This window comes from Cyprinodon variegatus, unplaced genomic scaffold, assembly GCF_000732505.1.
Source record: "Cyprinodon variegatus isolate N-32 unplaced genomic scaffold, C_variegatus-1.0 Scaffold234, whole genome shotgun sequence".
Lineage (NCBI taxonomy): Eukaryota > Metazoa > Chordata > Actinopteri > Cyprinodontiformes > Cyprinodontidae > Cyprinodon > Cyprinodon variegatus.
The window spans coordinates 981,218-1,001,787 of NW_015150687.1; the positions used below are offsets into that span (position 1 = coordinate 981,218).

The 20,570-nt window shown below is 40.8% G+C and overlaps 1 protein-coding gene across 3 annotated transcripts; it reads right to left on the reverse strand.

Moving 5' to 3' along the window:
- Positions 1–794: 794 nt before the first annotated feature.
- sec16a (SEC16 homolog A, endoplasmic reticulum export factor) lies at positions 795–19,619 on the reverse strand. Of its 3 annotated transcripts, XM_015381457.1 has the most exons (31): positions 19,545–19,619; positions 14,320–17,767; positions 14,038–14,189; positions 12,237–12,325; positions 12,030–12,144; positions 11,702–11,900; positions 11,426–11,606; positions 11,156–11,298; positions 10,891–10,952; positions 9,861–9,999; positions 9,531–9,773; positions 9,346–9,443; positions 9,182–9,263; positions 8,985–9,102; positions 8,772–8,883; positions 8,576–8,681; positions 8,312–8,452; positions 8,114–8,227; positions 7,702–7,903; positions 7,151–7,611; positions 6,940–6,984; positions 6,216–6,377; positions 6,054–6,128; positions 5,909–5,965; positions 5,713–5,833; positions 4,973–5,110; positions 4,564–4,646; positions 4,019–4,090; positions 3,608–3,667; positions 2,256–2,324; positions 796–2,160 (listed from the first exon to the last, which is right to left on the reverse strand). In XM_015381457.1, the coding sequence occupies exons 2-31, from the start codon at positions 17,695–17,697 to the stop codon at positions 2,092–2,094; spliced, it is 7,086 nt and encodes a 2,361-aa protein (XP_015236943.1). In that variant the 5' UTR covers positions 17,698–17,767; positions 19,545–19,619; the 3' UTR covers positions 796–2,091. The 3 variants fall into 3 exon arrangements, with proteins under 3 accessions (XP_015236942.1, XP_015236943.1, XP_015236945.1); XM_015381456.1 differs by lacking the exon at positions 19,545–19,619 and having other exon boundaries at positions 795–2,160; positions 14,320–17,697; XM_015381459.1 differs by lacking the exon at positions 3,608–3,667.
- Positions 19,620–20,570: the final 951 nt, after the last annotated feature.

Genomic DNA, 20,570 nt, shown 5'->3' on the forward strand with positions numbered 1-20,570 from the left:
CATAGGAATCTTGAGTTTATCAAAAAGCATGTAAGTGACTCCCCTCATGTATGGAGGAAGGAAAAAAAAAAAAAAGTTTTGTTCAGACTAAAATCGAGCTCCTACCAAGGAAAACATGTTTGGTGCAAACTCAGCCCCAGAACACCATTCCCACAGTGAAACCTGTGGAGGCAGCACCATGTTTTAGGGATGCTTATCAGCAACAGGGAATTGAAAACTGCTCAGTTAAGAAAACAGTGGATGTTGCTAAATACAGGGATATATGGAAGCGGATTAGGGCCACTGAAAAAAAAAAAAAAACGTAACAGATTTTTAAATTTTATTTCAGTTTAATATAGGAAAAAAGTCAGAATTCCGACTTTAATCTCAAAATTCCGACTTTCTCGGAATTCCGACTTTCAGAATTCAGACATTTTTCTTGGAATTCTGACTTTTTTCCCACATTAAACTGAAATAAAATGTAAAAATTTGTTAACTTTTTAAATTTTCTCAGTGGCCCTTATCCTCTTCCATAGGGATATTCAGGGACAAAACATGCCTTTATATTGAGATGGGTCAGAGGGCCATCTTCCAGCAAGACAATGACTCAAAGCATAATGCTAAAACAGCTTTATGGTGGATTAACAAAACATATTCACATATTTTAACCCTTTAAATGGTATAAAGCCTGACATGTTTTAAATAATTTGTATAAATTGGTAAATTCCTACATTACATTGGCCAATTTTACAGCTCACATTGGTAACCTTAGCCTTCCTTTTGCAGAAATAAAAGACGGCAAACTTGATTCAAAGTTAGTTTTTATATAGTAAATGACACCATTAGACATCTCTATCAAAGTGCTACAGAGCGCAAAAATAACTTTATTACCATTTGTTTCCATTATTTGTATTGATTTTTTCGTTGATTTCACAGTTGAAATTCCAGGACAATGGGAAACATCCTCGCCTCCAGCTTTTAGAAGCTCAAACTGACGTTGACGAAATAAACGAACAAGTAACATTTGAGACACCTGTCAGATTTAGGGTTTACATTTGTAAACTAAAATGACAACGTATTTAGGGTGTGGCTAGCTCACAGTTTATTTTTATGCAGAAGCAGCCAATACAAACCAATAGATTACGATTGTTGTAATTTCTTTAATCAATAATGCATCTGGTCAAAGACTATTTGGAAAAAAAATTAATATTCTCTCACACACACACACACGCACTCACCTTTTGTCTACAGGTCATAAATACAATCGATCTGATATACAAATATTTGGATAGATTCATTTTCTGCAATATTTAAAATCCATTTTGAATTCCGGCTCTTGCTATTCCAACAATCGTCCCTCAATTTGAAGTGGACAGCTCCGAATTTGGAGAGGAAGTTGGACAAAAAGACCCCCTAGTTTAATAACTAATTGGGGAGGGACCGCGGTTCAATAAATACCTGAAAGAAGCAGCGACCAATCACTGCATACGTTTCTTCAGGGTTCTTTCAATGGACCTAAAGGAAATGTCTACACAGCAAGACAAACAAGCAAAATGATCACAAGATGCCACCTTCAACACAGATGCTGCTTTTAGAAATCTCCTGTATGAAATTTAAAAAAAAGGTGCCAGTTGCTTCTTATCCTTCACACAACCACCCTGACATGGAGCTCGGACAAAAAAAACGAGTGTAAAATGGGACACTGGATGATCATGCTGCTAATAGTGTTACATCTGGCAGCTTTAGTTTAGCGAGGCATTTATTGTAGACTATTTATGCCAACATGATAGCACAGTTTGTTTAAGAATGTATTCATGATGCAAATCACTTTCTAACCCCCGTTTTGGTTTCAGGAATAAGCCCTTCATGGAAACTCTCGTTTGTGACAAACACACCAGTGAAACCTACTGGGCTGATGGTAAAAAAACAAAATGAAAAACTGGTTAAGCTGTTTGGACGAAAACCCACATAATGAGATCAAGCTTTTAAATGAAGGCAAGAGGAGGAGTTCTTTAAGACAGAGAGCAGTATGTCCGTGTGCTTCATTTACTTCAAGGTAGAATCACATTTTGTCCATTTAGTTCAGTTATTTAGTCTCTCTTGGATGTTCCTTTACTTCGAAACTGGATAGCGCTGGCTCAACCGACTAGACCGTGGTCCACCTCCTGATGGCGCACTTGTCTGGGGAATAAAATGAAATAAGACGGAAAAGAGAAAATGTGAACAAACAGATAATAAGTCATAAGTGACCATGTGTGCCGTTTTAAAAGCCTCACCTGTGCAAACTGAGCAGGGTTATAAAAAGTGACACCTCCGGTGGGTGCAGTACCCTGGGCAGGATGACTCTGTCCGGGAAGAAGCAGATAACAGTTTATTACTTTCATGTTGACAGAGAGAAAATCTAAAAGCTATGCCCAAATAAGGCAGGAAATGTAGAATGGATCTATAGTGATGAAGCATTACACGTGCTGTTAGCACTTGTTTTAGTAGCTGTGCAAGTTGGACGGCAGGGTTAGAACAACTCTAAAAGGACAAATGCAGTCTCCAGCACGATTCATCGTGTAACACCCTTTTATCATACATTTTAGCACAGATATATAATTGAGCATTTTCTATAAGGTCACAAGTATTCAAACCCTTGCATTTTCATTTTCACATTGCCACCACTGATGTATTTCGGTGGGGTTATAAGTGATAAACTAACACAAAACACAACTGTGAGGTAGCTTCTTTTTTTTTTTTTTTTTTTTTAAGATATTCTTCTATTTCTTTAGTGATCACATTACATGTTACAGTATTAAGGGGACCAAACAGGACATGAGCTCCATAGCTCCACTAAGACATGGCTGCCAAGCTTAACTGACCAGCCAGGTGGTGAAAGTTACTGTACGGAAGCTACGGTGACACAAATGTGATTTAATTCATTCAGTCAGTCAATTTTTTTTTTGACCCATGACTACTTCTAACAGAAAAAAAAATATTTAGCGAGAAGAAAATGTGATGATATTCATGCAATAAAATAGTCCAGACTTTAATTTTAATCCAACAGTCTGCTGTAAAATTTGGATATAAATGCTCATAGATGCTTTCCAGCCAATCTGACTGAGCTGGAGCTTTTTCACCAGAAGAACAGCTAAATGTGCAAAGCTGGGATAAATGGATATAGCACTTTTCTGATTTTCATTTATATTTAATAACCCCTGCATCTTTTTCCTTCCTCAACACATTTATGTGCAAGTTTGTGCTGGACTATCACATGAACTGCTTATAAAATCAAATTGGACAAGCATGTGATTGCAATGGGACAAAATGCAAGAAGTTTAGATTAGAGAAAACTGGGTCGTTCTTTATATCCAAGAAATCTTTTGACCGTGTAATAATTAACCATAAACCAGCCACTATTACAATTATTTCCTTTCTTTAGGGTTGTGTTTTCTTAACTCTGTACAGAGTCCTAACTGTCATTGCTGGAGGCAGCAGGTGGAAACAACATGGGGACATTCTGGGAACGACGCGCAGCAAAGCACTGGGTGGAAATGAGGGAACTGGGGTTTTAATAATGTTGAGCTACTATAAGACAGACAGGAGGATATGGAGAGGGGATTATTTAAAGACAGACTAGTAGTACCTGGTTTAAATGCTGACTCACTTCACGTGATAAAGAACTCATTGAGCTAGAACGTGACAGCTAAAGAAAACAAGTAGGAAGGGAAGAAAGCAGACAAAAAAACCCATCACCCAATATTAATGATCAGTTCATGCATTTGATTAGATCAATTTTAACAACCAAGTTATGAGTGCAACTAATTAAATGTCCATTAAATAACTGCCTTTCTAGAACAAAATAACATGGATGGAATTATATCACAGAGAAACGTGGAATGGCATTCAGCATGAGACAGAGTTAAGGTTGACATGCATGCATCAAGTACTTCTCTTACAATAACTTAAAAGAAGCAAACTATTCATAATGACATTTGCAGTCAAGCCTTATGTCATTATGCAATAAAGCCACAAAGCAGAGAAAGATGGATCTCACCTCGCCTGATTGCAAACCATCTGGAACAGGAGGTCCTTCTGGGGCTGGCGGTAACAGTGTTGGGTTAAACACCTACAGACGTCAAACAGCAAAATAAAAGATTAGGAATGAGTAAAGTCAGAGCTTTAATGAAAGGTCACAATATCCAACATGCTGAGTGACAGCCAGCAAAAGGTAAAGGGTTTTCCTTAAAACCTGCAAATCTAAATTATGAAAATATTCATATAATTAAACACAGAAAAAAATACCCCAAACTTTTCTAGAATATAATTACAGGGAACCAAATTGTGAGCCTATTTTTAAAGTTCACTATCTAATATAGACTAAAGATTTTTAAAGAGAATAAGCCTTAAATAAATACAAACAGGGAATTTAATAGAATTTTGACAATTGGACAATAAAATCTAGAAATACAATTATTTTCACCATACTCCCCTCTGATTTTTTCCAGATTTATCCATACCTGGAAAATCATTTCAAACAAATTCTATACTGTCCTGCCCTGAATATTCTGCAAACATTTATTAACCAAAAAGCACAGAGACCTGTGGAGCAGCGCTGCTGCTTGGTGAATTCTGCTCTTGATTTCCACCTTCACTGCCTTCCAGGGGTTGTTGGTCATTAGGCGCTTCACATGCAAAGAAAATATTTGATCAAATTTTGCCCATGGTATTCTGCTTTGTTTTCCAAAACTAAACAAAAACTGCATAAGCACTAAACTAACTTTAACAAAATAACTTAAAAGAAAAGCTTCCTCTTGTTGCCTTGTATAGTGGCAACAAAAAGCTTTCAGATGCTACATATCCTATGAATGTATCTAGTTCTAAAGAAGTTATAAGTATTAAGCATCTTACAATGCTGAAATGTAAAGCAGCAAAGCAAAAGATATTCACTCATCTCAGGGTTTTTTATTCTAAGTTCTTCTTTAGCTCATTGTTGCATCATAACACACACCTGAACTAGGCACAAACAGGTTAGCAGGCATGGGCATTGGAGCCAAAGGAGCGAATAGGTCCACTGGAGCTGGGGCCGCTCCACTCGGTTTAGATGTTCTGCTCGGGTTCAGAACATCCACATATCTGCTTTTGGTGCCTGAGGAGACAAGACACACATGTAGGATCCACAATATTATCAAATTTCCATAGGATATCTGCACTGAAAAGGCTTACAGTAGCAGTCGAATGTTCCACCTGTGGCCAAATTGGATATTTTAGCCATGAATGGAATATTTAAGTTTGTATAAGAGGTCAATAGTAATAAATAAGCTATAGGTATGCTATCTTTTAATGTTTAATAACTTTGGGCTATTATATTTGGGGTAAAACTAACATTTCAGCTCAACTGTAGAAGAAACTAGATATGAACATCCTCTAATTATGTCCACCTGAATCAAACTTGAAATTGTGAGGAGGACCAATGTTGAAGATCATCAGGAACAATCAACTACACTAAAGGTCAACCTTTAGTTAAAGTACACACCGCTGAATCAACAAACACCACCAAGAAGTTCCAGCTCCAAGCTAGACTGAAAATAAATACCAATTCTTGTTTTTAAATACTGTTGAAGACGTTCTTTAAGCTATCTGCCTTCCAACAAAATAGAACGTATTGTTCAAACACATCATTTAAAGATCCATGATTAACAGAACCTCACTGCAGATCATGAGGGTATGTAAACCTTACATGCTTCTTACCTGCTTTCCTGGAAAACATATTGACGGCAGAACCAGTACCTGGAGGGGCAGGGGGCCCTCCAGGACCAGGCATTTGAGGCATCTTGGGAAAACCAGTGGGAGGTGGAGGAGGGGGCTTACTCTAAGAATTGAAAACAAAACCTATTAGAAAGAGGCTTATTTAAGATGCATATTCAAATATTTTAAATTTACCGACCTCTTCTTCAGGTTCATTTAAGTCAACCCATCTATTTTTCTTCTCATCCCAAACAATCTGACAGATAAACACATTGGTCAATTATAATACATTAGAACATCTATCAGTAAGGTGGAAGGCAATAAGGGAAGTTCATAAAACTCACAGAAGGATTTTTGTCATCTGGCAAATGAGCCTCATTTTTCCTCTTCCCAAAGGGCCAAAACGACCAGCCTTTATTCTGCATGCCAGGAAAGAAACAGCCACATTAAACAGAGTATGGCTTTTGTCTGCAGCTTTGAAAATGCTATATGTGAAAGAAGTGAACCTTTTCTGGAGAATCTTTCTTGGCTTTCTTGGGCTCTTCTTTACGCGGCTGTTCGGGGATAGAGGGCGGCGGTGGAGAGGCCTGTTTCACAGCAGAGTTGCTCCGCTCTCTTCCGGAGTGAGTTGATGACTCAGAGGCTCTGCGAGAGCTGCGTCCTGATGGCTGATGACAAACAAATTCACTTTTATTATCTCAACCAAAAGGTGTACCTGGTATACCTTAGCAATTATAGACTACCGTACCAACGTTTAAGGAATTAAATATCACAACTTAAAACTAAATACACTTCTCATTCATCTTTTTTTGTTTTTTCACGCATGCCTCACATTGCTCGTAAAGAGTTAAGCTAACGTTAAAGCCTAAAGACATTTCAAGCTATACACTTTTTCATGCCCAGTCTTCCAGAGACTATTTCTGAAATCTGTGACAAATTTTTATTAGTCAGAACGATACTCAACAACATATATGAGAACCACTGACCCATATATATAAATGATTAAAGGGTTACAATGTTTCTATCCGATTTTTAATGTAGGCTGATTACATTTTTTTTTTTTTTTTTTATCAGACTGGATTTGGATGTCAATCTCAGTATCAGATGCTTATTACTGACTTAAACTCCCTAAATTTAAGTCAGTAATATTTGTCTTGATTTAATGTTCTTCTTAAAAGCCTTGGTGCGATATGTATGCTTTAAAAATGTTGCCAGGTTACATCAACATACCAAATGCATTGAAGACTGTGAAGTTGTCCTTGATCTTCTCGAGCCCTGTGGCACCAAACAGAAAAGGTTATGCACTTCCTGTGTGAACCCCAGTTTGCCAATACTGGTGTTCCAGATTGGCAACATTTTGAAATGGGGTCTGAGTTAAAATAATATGTAAGTAAAATAAGATGTGCTAGGCTGATAGAAATACAGGCTGTTCCATACTGACCATATTTGCCATGTGGTCATATAAGTCCATCTGAGGAGTGAAGGAGCTCCGGGGTGGGGAGGACGACATTATATGTGACGGATGCATCTCTGGGTGGGACAGGGGTGGCTGCTCCATGGGGGCCATGTGTCCAGGAGAGGGGGGCATGTGCTGGGGCATCTGAAAAGGTGGGTGGGTCATTTGGACAGGTGAATGTGGCACCTGTGATGTAGGCATGTGAGGGGACATTTGGCCCTCTTGTGGAGGAGGACCATGTTGCTGGTGAGCTCCAGGATAAGCATTTGGTTGCTCATGTTGAGGCTGGAAGGGAGGGTGGGCAAGGCCAGGATCCTGTGGATGAAATCCAGGCATGGGGATTTGGCCTGGCGGCCCATTAGGGGGTACAGGGTAGAACTGGGGAACGTCACTGGAGGATGAGAGCTGAGGCGGAGCCATCCCGTCTTGGAGAATAGAAGCAGGAGCTAAAGGGAGTGAAAAAGATTCAATCATATGTCAAAAATCAGAGGGATTCATACAGCAGAGAGCAAAAGTTTAAACACATTCACACACACCTGGAGGCATCAACTGCACTCCCTGTGGAGGAGGCCCAGGCACTAATGAGCTCATGAGTGGGTTTTCAGGGGCTTGACCATCCACTTCCAGTGGCATGTTGTAAGGTTCAGGGGGACTCTGGTGATCCAAGTCTGAACTTTCACTGCTGCAGTCAAACTGTGCTGGAGTACTTCTGTCCACATTATATGTAATCACTCCGGTCTTCACAAGAGAGAAGAAAACATCAAACATTTTGCCTAAATGAAACTTACAGCATATGTTTGAATAAATGTAAACAAAAGTAACACTTTAACAATTTTCAATTAAATGTATGATTTAATATTAGTCAACTGAATGTCTAGAATGTCCACCATTACTGGCTAAGATCAACAAAGTAATCAAAGGTGAAGGAGAATCTCTTCCTTTCCTCACCTTGATCTGTCCATCCAGCTGTTTGAGGTGGATCAGCCACTCAGGCTCAATGAACAGCTCCTGCTCAGGTCTTTCCTTAAGTTGTGGATCAAAGAACCGCAGCTTTTCTGACATCTTAAAGCAAGAATATCAAAAATGTCATGTATCAGAATAAAATACGACAAAGATTGTAAAAGTAAACAAGAATCGACTACACACCTGTATAATCTGGCTGATGAACACAGGGGAGTAGTAAGAGGGATGCATAAGGACCGTCTTTGAGATCACTTCACAGTAATGAAAAGCTTGGGCACACAGGCCTGCCTCAGCCAGTCGGCATGCATAGATCAATTTAAACACCTGCAGGAAGACAGAAAGAGCATAGTCCTTATAATATAGTTGGATATAACATTAGAACTACAACAAAAGGTGTGAAACTAAATACTAAATGCTAGAATGACCAAATAAAGTTAAAACTCTCACCTGGAAGTTGGGCAGTGAACAATGCTGGGAGCCCAGAGACTGAGCATACTCATAGGCCTCAGTTCTTTGGATGGCTTCATTGGTGGCAAATTGATTAAAGGGCAAACTGAAGAACAGACAGATAGTTACAGCTTATTATCCGGGGAAAAAATAAAAAAAAAAGATCTCTGGAAGACTGTGTGCATTTTGGGCTAACCTGTGGTTGGAGCCAATCAAGACCAACTTGGTGCTTTTCTTGGTGTAAACTCCCAGGCCAACTTGGGCCATCAGGTAGCAGAAATGAGCAGCATCAGTTAGACCCTTAGAAGCTGGACCAAGCAGGAAAAGAAAAAAAATGTTAAGAGGCTACCTGCTTCAAATTAACTTTAAATTACTTCTACTTGATGGTAGCTTTAAAAAATAACCCTACCAAGAGTGTCTCCCATAGTGGTGATAGTACGGGTGTCCAGGTCCATATTGTGTGTGAGGTTTGAGAGCACCATGGCCAGATGAGGGCGCCAGTCACCCCACCTCTCCTCTCCACAGCACTGTATACAGAAAAAAAATATATATCAACTATTCTTAAGAATAGCAATAAAAAAAAAAAGTGATGGATTGAGGACGTACAGTTGCTGAAGCAGGCATTCTTCCTGACATCAGTTGGTACATAGTCTGAAGAGGGTCGTTCATTGGCAAACTATTAGCAAACCTAATCAAGAAGAAAACAGTTTTACTAATGAGAGGAAAAACCAAAAACTCCATTTAAAAATGTAAAACCACAGGTGCTTCACCTCGTCATGACACGTGCGTGTGTCCTGTTGTCCATCTTACTAGCCAACAGCAGAGCGTGACCCCAAAGGCCTCCCTTCATGGCTGCTTCCAGGGCATCCTGTACGGATAGACAATAAAAAAATGTGTGAGATCCATTTAATTATAAACAATTACATGCCATACAGCTGATCATTTTGTTTCATACCTTTTTGCGTCCAAACAGAAGCAGCTCCCTGAAGCGTTCTGTTTCCTTGCCAATGTTCTCCGGGACGATCATGAAAGTGTCGGACAGGAGGGACAACGGCCCAGCTCCGGGCTCCTCTTCAGCTCGCGCAAGAGGTTCGTTGTTAAAATCGATCAAGTTGGCTTCATTGGGACTCTTGCCAGGCAGCCAGACGGAGCGATGTTCCTTCAGCAAAAGGTCAGCGATGTCTGTGCCGACCACAGTCTGAGAAGATGCAAAACGATATTAAAGTCCAAATTCTAATCAAATGCTGAGTATTTTTGATAGTTTTATAATTGCACGCTGACTCACTCCATTCTGTCTACAAAGCAACATGATGAAGTCCCAGAGCAGGCGAGCAGAGTCTCTGTCCAGGAGGTTGTTGTCACGAGAACATTCCATTGCTTTGTTCTGGGAGAATTTGATCACATCAACCTTGTGGGTCTCCTCCCTGATGGCAGAGCACAAGATGTTAGGATGTAATGCATTTCAGTAACAAAGAAAGAAACAAATAGATTTTTTTTTTTCCATTTGTACAACAAATGGTCTGGGTTTTTTTTTCATAAAGATTGTTATAGTTATACATAAGCCCCATTTACACGTGCAGAGATCAGTCTGAGCACGGTAATCCAGAGAACTATTGAGTGTAAATGGCACCGGACCGTGCCGAACCACAACTGAACCACGTTAAACCTGTACTAGTTCATCAGTAGGGCTTGCCGTAGCTCAGTTCAGGCACAGTTTTTAGATAACAAAGAGTGCATGAGCAGACCACGTCATCTCCTTACAGTCAGCCTCCATAATCATGAAATTTCATACATTCATAAAAATACAAGCTTCCCTACGGTGCCACATGATTTCCAGTAATGATTCTGCTTAGCAGTGTGATGAACCTCAACATCTGTCATTTTTTCCTACATCTGTAAGCCTTGATCAGACTATCGTTTATCGTACCCACTTCCCAAAAGCCAACTGTAAAGTAAATTCCCCAAAGGCTGCCTTCTTCGCCCGACTCTCAGCAAACCACAAAAAAAAAATCACAATTATAACCAAACTTCCTTAATGTTACGGATGCTACCATTGTGATTTGCTTGTTTACCTCTGGAGAGCAGTATTACCGTAGATTGTCACTAGGAGGCGAGGAACGGTGCTAGAGTGATGTGTAAATGGTCATAAGGAACCAAGCTCGCATGGTTAACTGATCCAAGCTCGGTCCGAACTCTGACAGGGGCTATTGTCTCAGATTCTCATCAATGGGAGCTTTTTAATTTAGTTTTATTTTAATGAGTTTAGTTTCACCAAGAACTATTAGAGAAGGGGAAAAATCAAACTCTAGACTTACTTAATCAGAGGTCCAGGGAACCCACGCAGTTCAGCCTGATCAGAGGTGTCCTGCAGCATGGTCTAACAGTAGAGGAACACAAGAAAACCATAAATGTTCTAGAAACATAACGTGCTTTCTGAAACACTACTGAAACCCAAAGTTGCCTCTGAATATAATGAAAAATAATATATTAAAAGTCTTACTGCTTAAAAACCTTAGTAAACAAATACTACCACTTAACAGATTTTTGCAGAAAGGATTAGGTATTTCAATTTTAATGTACCTCCATGTTGTGGATCTCCACCAGAGCTGGCTGCCCGGCTGAGGGGAGATTAGGCAGGACTTGGATCAGATGACCACCAGGTCCAAAGCGAGCACAACGGTGGGGCATGGTATACTTCTCTGGAGTTGCAGGACGAGGAGGAGCTGGAAGGGAAATAATACTTATAGTATCAGTACCCAAGTAAGCTAAGATAAAGAAACATTTCTACTAGTGCTTAAAATAGTCCTTAGAAAAGAAATTTGCAGCAAAGCTGAGGGTGTGTGCTCTTACGTTGCTCTGGGGCAATCCAGGTACTGTCTGCAGTGTATTCTGAGGGATACATGTACTGGCTGTAGTTCTGAGAGGCATCCGCTTGATTTGGGTAGTGCGCATGAGAGTAGTCAACAGGCAGAGTGGATTGGGTTGCATCATAAACTGTAGACAAGTCAGGCTGGCTCCTGTACACCTGGCTCTGCAAAGTTGAGAACAAAACTGAAGTTAGACAATGAATAGTAAAAACATATATATATATATTTTTTTTTACATTTAAACAGTTAAAGATCTTACCTGCTGTGACCGTGAGCTGAAGCTGCTTCGTCTGCTGTGATGACTAGTAGAACTGTGCACGCTGTGTGCCGACTGCTCACTGTGCACGCTGCGCCGGTCAAAGTCATCCCCATAAGCCTCTCTTCCTCGCATGTTGTCCTCATCAAAGCTGGGATCATACCCAGGGTAGTACTGCCACTGGTCATCATAGCCATCTTTCCTGTGAACGAGCCAACGGCACTTATTAAAACAAAAGGCGTCAATAGAGAGGACACCTCATAGCAGCACCCACAGCGATGCTGCTTTAGACATGATTAACATCTACAAAGCTTTTTTTAATGAAGCATACCTGGCAGGATACTGCTGGTTATAATAGCCATTTTTGTAGGATTCATTGTAATAAGACCAATAGGATTGATCGTAGTATCCCGCGTATCGTTGGTCATACTGTCCGTATCTGTACCCTTAAAATAAAGGTAGAAAGTAAATTAAATTGGTTTAATTTCTTTGATAAATATAAAATCAATATTGTATTAGCAAATAGTTTAGCATATACCTCTATAATCATAGTGTTTGGGGTAATCTGCATAATATTCACTGTAGGTGCTTCGGTTTGCCCGTTGGTAATCTTCAGGATAGCCTTGCCTAATGAGAAAAAACACAAGGTAACATTTCACACAAACCCAACCTTCTACAACATATACAGATTAAACCCAATGTGCATTAAAACGTATTTGTGCATATGGCCCAACATTCAGACTATTTCTAACAGATGCCCATTTCTGACTCAAACTGTGCCCAAACTCCAAAAGGTCACAGAGTTTACTGGAAGCATTAATATTGCACTTTGATTTCCCAATAATGAGCAGAACCTCTCAGAAGTACTTATTTAGAAAAGCCAAAGGTAAATTGCTGATCACAGAGACTAAAGATTAAAAATGATCTAACTGAATATAAAGGGGAAATCTTCATACTTTCTTCTTCTATTTATTTCATAAATTATATTCATCTAAATTAAGAACCATTTGTTCAACTATTTTTCAAAAATAATTTTAAATTCCAATAAAGGGCTCCGTCAACTGTATTTCAGCACAAAAGCTGGATATGTTGAAAGTTGTAAATATACATAAGGAAAGCGCTGTGAAAACATGAACCCTGCGCCATTCAGATTGTCATCGACTCACCCTAAACACTTGCAGGCAGGTGAACACATGGATTACCACCTGCAGACAGAGAGCTACTTTTACAGCAGGGGTGAAGAGAGCAGGTTAGGAGGGATTCCCAGTCGGCTGAGCTGTGAAAACTAAGAGCGTTTTTTTGTTTGTCTTTGTATCCAATAAAACCTTCTATTGCTGCACCAGCGTGTATCGCCTTACTGTGGCTGGACGTGGACCAGAGCAACATTGCGTCCAACAACAGGATTGAAAGAAAAAACAGTGGGCTTAATTGGCCAAGAGACATAAAAAAAAAAGACAGAAGGTATAGGTATAGAGTAATAATTATATATATATTTATATACCTTCGGGTTGTTTTTGGCCAATAGACATTTACAGAAACAAAGTGGCCGAAACTTGTGCTGATGCGACAAACAGCACAGCCAAAATGCAGAAACGTTGTCAAACGCATGCTGTAAAGCAAGAGAGCCCAGGTAGTGCAGCAGATTTGATGGGAGTTCAGCGCGCAGCAGATTGATTTTGAATGAAGGGGTGTTTATACGCTACATGTTGGTCTCACAGCACTCTCAGAAAATGCAATAGAAATCCAAATAACTCTATCACCATTCTGAATATGAGAAGAATGCGACACTGAAAAGGAAGCAGACACTAAACATGCCCACTCCGTATGTGGCGGAGGTGTTTGAAAACAGAAAAAGTTCCCCGGTTATTCTGCTAAGGTAAAGGGCGTAACAAAAAACATCAACAGTAAATAAATATTTTGGTACTTCTGTGTCTGTTTTTTTAGTAGATATTGTAGCCAAAATGCTGTGATTTCATTATTTAACAGGATAACTTCTTTCTGTGTTTCGCCTTTGTTTGCTAATTTGTCGTTTTTAGCCAAGAATGTTCATCTCAGTGCATCCCTAACTATAATACAATTATCAGTACTCTCCGGACATTACCTTCATAACAGTTGACTGCCATGCTGCATTTGTATGCAACTCAAATATCAAATTGGAATACAAAAAAAAAAAAAAACAGGCCTTTAGGAATAGCTGAATGTTGATACAATACTTAGGACCAAGTTTCCAAAAAAAACAAACATTAAAAATAAAACTTTTCTCAAAGGATTATAGATCGTTGTGGCGAAGGACAGTGTAAATATATAATCTTTGCAATAAGACTAGCCGTTTTACTAACCTGGATGAGGGCCTGTCGGAGTACTGACTGGCCCTAGAACTGGGTCGGTCAGATTGTGGCTCTCTGTATTGGTAGTTTGGATCACGGTAACCTGGGTTCTGTGGGTCGTATCTGCCATACCAAGGATCGGCTCTTCCCCGGTAGGTAGTATCCTGAGCAGAAAGCAGAAAACAGCTGATAAATTAAGGAGCTCCACATGGCTACAAATGCGCAAACATGTTAGTTGGTCAGAGGCTATAGTAGAGCTTCTTAGTGTAGGAAGAAAATGGCTGCAACACTTACTTGATAATATGGCTGCACTCTAGGATCTCCAGCTGGAGGTGGATAATGGCCAGGAGGATACTGTCCTCTGCTGTCTGGGTACTCGCCATAATTTCCATAGTAGCCACTATAAGCCTGTCCTGCTACAGGAGGAGGTGGATGCACATAGCCTTGATGGCTGCCTGCAGAGGAAGGAGGTCGTGGTGCCTCAGCTGGAGCTGGCTGAGAAACCCCTGGAGGTAGTGGTCCCTGTGGAACTGGTGGATATGCTGCAGAAGCAGCAGGAGGAGGAGCAGGAGTGTTTCCTGCAGCAGGATCTTGTACCAAAGTTGAATATTGACCATGAGAAGGTTGGGTTCCACTAACAGGAACAGGAGGGGCATCCCTCTGTCCCTGCATTGCAACCTGAGAATCAGATGTTTTCGGAGGTTCATTTTGCATCTGCTGAGTGTTAGCAGCAGCTTGAGTGGGTGCTGTTGATGCCTGTGAGCTGGATGAAGGAACTGTTGTCTGGACAGATGCATTCCCTACATCTCGTACCCCTTGTTGAGCATCTTTGGTGACCTGCAGGTAAAACCCATTACTAGACTGTGATGCTTCATGCAGAGAAGACGGCTGGCCATATGCATGGCTTTGGGCGTATGATTGGTGCATAGAAAAATCAAGCAGTTCGTAGTTTAATGTTGAATTATGATTAGAGACAGAAGTAGTCGCAAGAGAAGTAGGTTGTGAATTAACACTACAATGGCTTTCCGCCCCCAATGATTGGCCCCGTGAAAGAGGAGGATGGACTTGTTGAGAGAGTGGTGGAGTTGGGATTTCTGATGTTGCTCCGGCTGATTTATTACGAGTCAGATTGAGTGGGGCCTGACTGGGAGCAGAGGAACAGAAAGGCCCGGACCCAGAAGGAAGGAGAGGATTTTGTTTAGGTGGGGCTGAAGATTGGGAGGCATTAGCACCCAGCCCCTGGGTGAGAGATCTTTCGGCAGGAGTCACATCTCCATGATTAGGCTGAGCTGACGATTGGGTAGGAATACTGGGAGGAATTACACTGTAATTGGATACAGGCGGGGCAATTAAAACAGGTTGGTGGGGTGAGCCGGAGACAAGCAGAGATGCATAACCTAGGCTGCTTTGAGAGTCAGCTGGCTCTGCATCACTCACCTTTGGTGGGTTTTCTAGGTTCTCTGAGTGCTGCTGACTGGCTGTGTGAACTCTCTGAGAGGGCTGCAGGTCCAGTGGACTATCTTCTGGTGGTTGGATAACATCAGCACTGGGTTCTCTTAAAGGGGCCAACACCGTCGGTGCTGCAGGAGCAAGGAGGATGTTAGCACCCAAGCTTGCAGGATCGTTCTGAGCCCACAGAGTAGTGGCCGGACTCTCACAGGGCCGTGTGGCCCCAAAAGCACGAGAGGAAGGTCGAGAATAAGAATGCACCACTGGGTGTGTTTGATTAGGTAACCCATCTGCAGGAGCAGAGGCTGCAGCTTGTCCTGACCCAAAAATGTTTTCCATATTGTCTGGTGGCTGTTCCAAGTTACCAGATGTACAATCAGCACCTCCTTCAGCGACCATTTTAGCTCGGTCAACTTCCACAGGACGTACTCCAACTCCGTGCGAGCGAACAGGTTCAAATGAGCTATTTGCACTTGCTTGGAAAATACCCGTTGGTTTCGGGGGGCTGGGTGTTGGGTGCCACATATGCTCTACCGAACCCTGGTGGATGCCCACCTCACCACCTGGAGATGTATCAATCTGTTCGAAGTAGCCTCCAGCAGCGGCAGCAGCAGGAGGAGCGCTGGGATTATCGACGAGACGCGGGCTTTCCTGCTGAATAAAAGTTCCTTCGACTCCCTGGTGCCGACGAGGGCCAGTTCCACTTCCATGGCTTAAATTGCTGTAGTTGGATGACACACTCGCGGATCTCATTGGTCTTGGAATAGAATCTGGAGTTTCCAGATTGGGTCCTGTTTCAAACTGTTCTACTGTGTTAGGTGCAGCAGTAGCACTGCTGCTGGATTCATTGGGCAGAACTTCCTGGTTTGGAACACACTCCAAATTCTCAACATGGTCAAAGTCACTCTCTGGAGGCTTCTGGTTGTGTCCCTGTGAAGGATGACTGCTTTCATTCATGTATGGAAGGCATGAATGATCCAGAACAGAAACTCCTTGGTAATCCACAGAGAGATCTGGATGACTGCTCTGGGCCGGTGGGTTACTGTTAGGCTGAAATGATGTGGCAACACCGTTTAACGCCTTATTTCTTTCATCAGCAAGCGTTTCTTCATTTTCCACATCACTGCCTTTGAAAAACATTGAGATTGTACCCGAGTCCTGAGCGTATGCATCAGAGGAAGGGGCAGAACTCGGCACGGGTTGGCTGGCAGGCCTGTACCCAGTGTTGGAAACATGAGGGGATCCAGAGAAGTCTGTAGGGGGCGGAGGATGGCTTGAGCCAGTACCCATTTGGTGGTAGCCTGAGTCCTGTGCAGGTTGGTTGAACCATATATCATGGGGCGCAGAACTCTGACTGAAATAACTCTGGGTTTGAAAATTTAAATTATGCTGCGGAGGTCCATTTGGGTCAGGCAACAGAGAGCTGGCAGCTGGTCCAGGGTTCTGAAGTGGAATAGGAGGGGCTTGACTCTGGGGATTTGCGGGATGAGCTAAAGGGGTAGGGGCATTGTGGTGGGGTGATTGGCTGTGGGTGGGGTACATCTGGGTCTGTGGTGGTATATTAGAGGGTCGTGCTGGTGGATCAGTAGTAGGTTGGAAATAGTTCTGAACTGAGGGAGGGCGGCTAGAGTGATCAGGAACCCACTGAGAAGACGAAGATGTTAGAGGGAGAGGTTGAAAAGGTAAAGAATGACCAAGATGTTGGGCCTGAAAGTCCTGGTTAAAAAGTGTGTTACTAGGTGCTGGTACCGTATGGGATGCATCTGTAGGCATAGATGATGTTGGATCTCTTGAATTGAAATAATCCTGTTCGCTGTTAGCCGACGAATAGCCTGTGGGACTTGGCGATGGGAAACCACCAGGAGATGCTGCACTCTGAGGGGTGAAGAGAGTCACCCCTGGTAGAGAGGGTGGGGGTGGACCAGCTCCTGCAGCTCCAACGTTTTCCAGCATTTGCGGTTGTGGAGGGAGTCCAGAGCCAAGCTGAGAGTACATGACGTTAGGTTGAGTTTGCATTTGTGGAGGGTTGCTGTTAGGTATTGTAGGATGACCTCCTGCCGCCATGGGGGGTTGAGCTCTGCCAAAAGCAAAAGGGTCTGTAATGGGCTGAGCAGGAGGAGGCCTGGTAGCTGTCGCTGACGTTGCCTGCTTTTGAGGCCTTATCCTGCCTGACCTACTAGGGGCAGAGACGCCAGGCACGCCACCCCGAGGAGCTGGCTGCATGTCTGCAGAGCAAGTCCAAGGACCAGATCACTTTGAGAGATGTTACTGAAGAAACCAAAGTCAGGCGTAGCTGAAAGGAGAAAAAGAAGGTGGGAGTGGTTAATGAAAGCTGCACAGGTTCCATTTATGGGACATCACCACACCTTTATTTGTGTAGAAAATACAACGTGGCAGCTTCTGCATCAGAAAGTGCTTTAACTATTTATATGTCCAGTCGGTATTTCCCTTTTCACATATTTGTAAAATGCAATTGATATTTAAAAGGGAAAAGTTATATTTAATTATGCTTTTCAGTTTCCTTAAATTTTAAAACAAATATGAAAAAGATGCTTCCATCTTACAATGGCAAGTAAATATTATGTTATCACTTATAGACCTCTAGAGTACGTATTTTGGAATTGGTGTTGCTTATTAAAGCACAAACATGCATATAATGATGATTGAAAACACAGCTGGTCAGCCACATATTAATTTCCTTAAACACAATTTCACAAATTAAGCTTTGATGAGTGAACTGAAGAAAAAATACTTTAGCGTAAGTAAATCAAAGTCAACAATGCAATCTCTAGGGTTATAAGAACATAGCAGTTTGAGAGGCCCAAAATATAAAACGAGGGAGAAAAACTTTAGAAAGATTTTAATAAATAATAAAATTAAGGTCTCAGTCATCTGAAATAAGTGCATGAGGAAGCTTCCTTTGGGAGGGTCGATTTTATAATTAAAAACTGGCATCAGATTAGCAAAACACAAAGGAACACTTTCTTTGTGTTATAAATTATAAAATAAAGATAAAAATCGAAACAATGATTGATTCATTTAAATAAATCAGCATTCATTTCAGAGGGCCATATGCCATTATTATCTTTAAATGAAACCATAAACTTTAAATCACCTCTTCCGAGTCACCAGATATGCAAAATAAAAACAATTGCTTAACCTCTTGGGGCTTTTTTAAGGTAAAAAGAACTAACTAGTTATCACGATATCACAAAAAAATACCCTTATATTACAAAATCTATATTATCTTACGGTCAAATCAAATACAGTGCAAGAATGCATTATCTTAAGAGATTTGACTTGTGTTTTTGTGCAGCTGTCAGATGGGTAGCTCATGCGATTTGGATGAAATTGCAATGCTAGGGAAGCGGATCAATAACAGTCACAGCTCACACGGATGGTAAAGAAGCTCAGTCAGCCAGGAGAGTGACCCAAGATCTTTTAAGCGATCAGATTACTTTTTTTTCCACTAACAACCCGGTATGCTAACGATAGCTATGTCGAGATTCAAAGTTACAAACAGCCCAAAAGTTAGCGATAAATCTGCAACTTGTCACCAATATCTAGAATCAGCTGTTACATAACCGAGGCTAGCTCTCCTTATTCAGACCAGACATTAAATGACCGTTAAAAATGTAAGCCGTCTTGATCGAAGGGTCCAGAAAGGGTGCTTTGGCTCAACAGCTAGCATGGAAGCTACATATCCTCAACGGAACACATAGAAAATACTATTGCAAATGAGCTAAAATCATACAAAACCTATTAGGGAGATGGACGGGATGTTGACTTAACAGGAAGTCTTTCTTGACAGGAAAACACACGGCTAAGTTACGTGTCCCTGAGCGATCTCCGAGGGCAATTTAACAGGTTCACTGCCTGGTCAGCTAGCCTTAGCACCGCCGCTTAGTTAGCACCGCCAGCTAACTAGCCTGTGCTAACTATAGGTTATCAGTGAGACTCCTCTTCATGACAACACTTTAAAACTTTGATAATACCACTTGGCTAACTTTGTTGTGTGGTTAATCTAAAAATGATGTCAAAAACATAAATTAATCAAAACAGATTCTTACAAATATGCAGGACTGCAAGTCTCACACAGGGCCGCCGCCATCTTCAGTGAACACATTCTACTAGGCTACGTGTACAAGCTCCGTCACGGCCCAAACAAAAGTTACGTCCAAAAATGGGCGGGGCTTGTCAGGCTCTTGCATTGGTAACAAATCAAACACTGAAGGGTTACTCATTACATAAAATGATTTTTCAAACACACACCCTCCTTTATAACTTTGAAATAAATATAACTTGAAATTAGTAGTTCTTAAAACTACGGAAGACGATTAAGGCCACTGAAAAAAGTTAACTGATTTTTAAATTGTATTTCAGTTTAACGGAAAAAAAAAAAATCAGAATTCTGACTTTAATCCAAGAATCAGAATTCTGTGAAAAAATAAGAATTCTGAGATTACAGTCAGAAATATGAGAAAAAATTCAGAATCCTAAGATTAAAGTCAGAAATCTGAGAAAAAAAAATCAGAATTCTGACTTTAATCTTAGAATCAGAAGTCTGAGAAAAAAGTCAGAATTTGAGATTCAAGTCAGAATTCTGACTTTTTTCCCAATATTAAACTGAAATAAAATTTAAAAATCAGTTAACTTTTTCTTTTTTCCTCAGTGGCCCTAATCCTCTTCCGTATAAAACATATTCGGAATACAGCTAAAAAAACTAGGAGAAAAGAACAATAAATCAACCAAAATAACCATATTACTTAATCTCTCAATCTTTTTATAGCACACTTGTTTATTTATTCTGTTTTTATGTATGTCTTCTATATACTTTTGGTGTAAATTATAAGCTTTAACTACTGTTTTCCAAGTTGGCTATCATTTAACAACTCAAATAAATAATAAAAAAAAAAGCTTACTTATACAAATTCTTTTCATGCGTTTTGACTTAGCTCAATGCATAATCAGTTTTTAGAGCCTAAGTGTATTCTATTTATTATGCAAGTTGTTTTGTTTTTCTTTTCTTTGACATCTGTCAGACGGTCATGGATTGCCCAAGAGGCAGGGTTAAGCCATTTAATTTCTTTTTGAAA

Coding starts and splice junctions, on each gene's coding strand:
- sec16a (XM_015381456.1), bottom strand. CDS start 17,697: ATGCAGCCAGCTCCTCGGGGTGGCGTGCCTGGCGTCTCTGCCCCTAGT. Junction 14,190..14,319: donor GAGTGCAGCCATATTATCAA/GTAAGTGTTGCA, acceptor CTTTCTGCTCAG/GATACTACCTACCGGGGAAG. Junction 2,161..2,255: donor ACCCTGCTCAGTTTGCACAG/GTGAGGCTTTTA, acceptor TTTATTCCCCAG/ACAAGTGCGCCATCAGGAGG.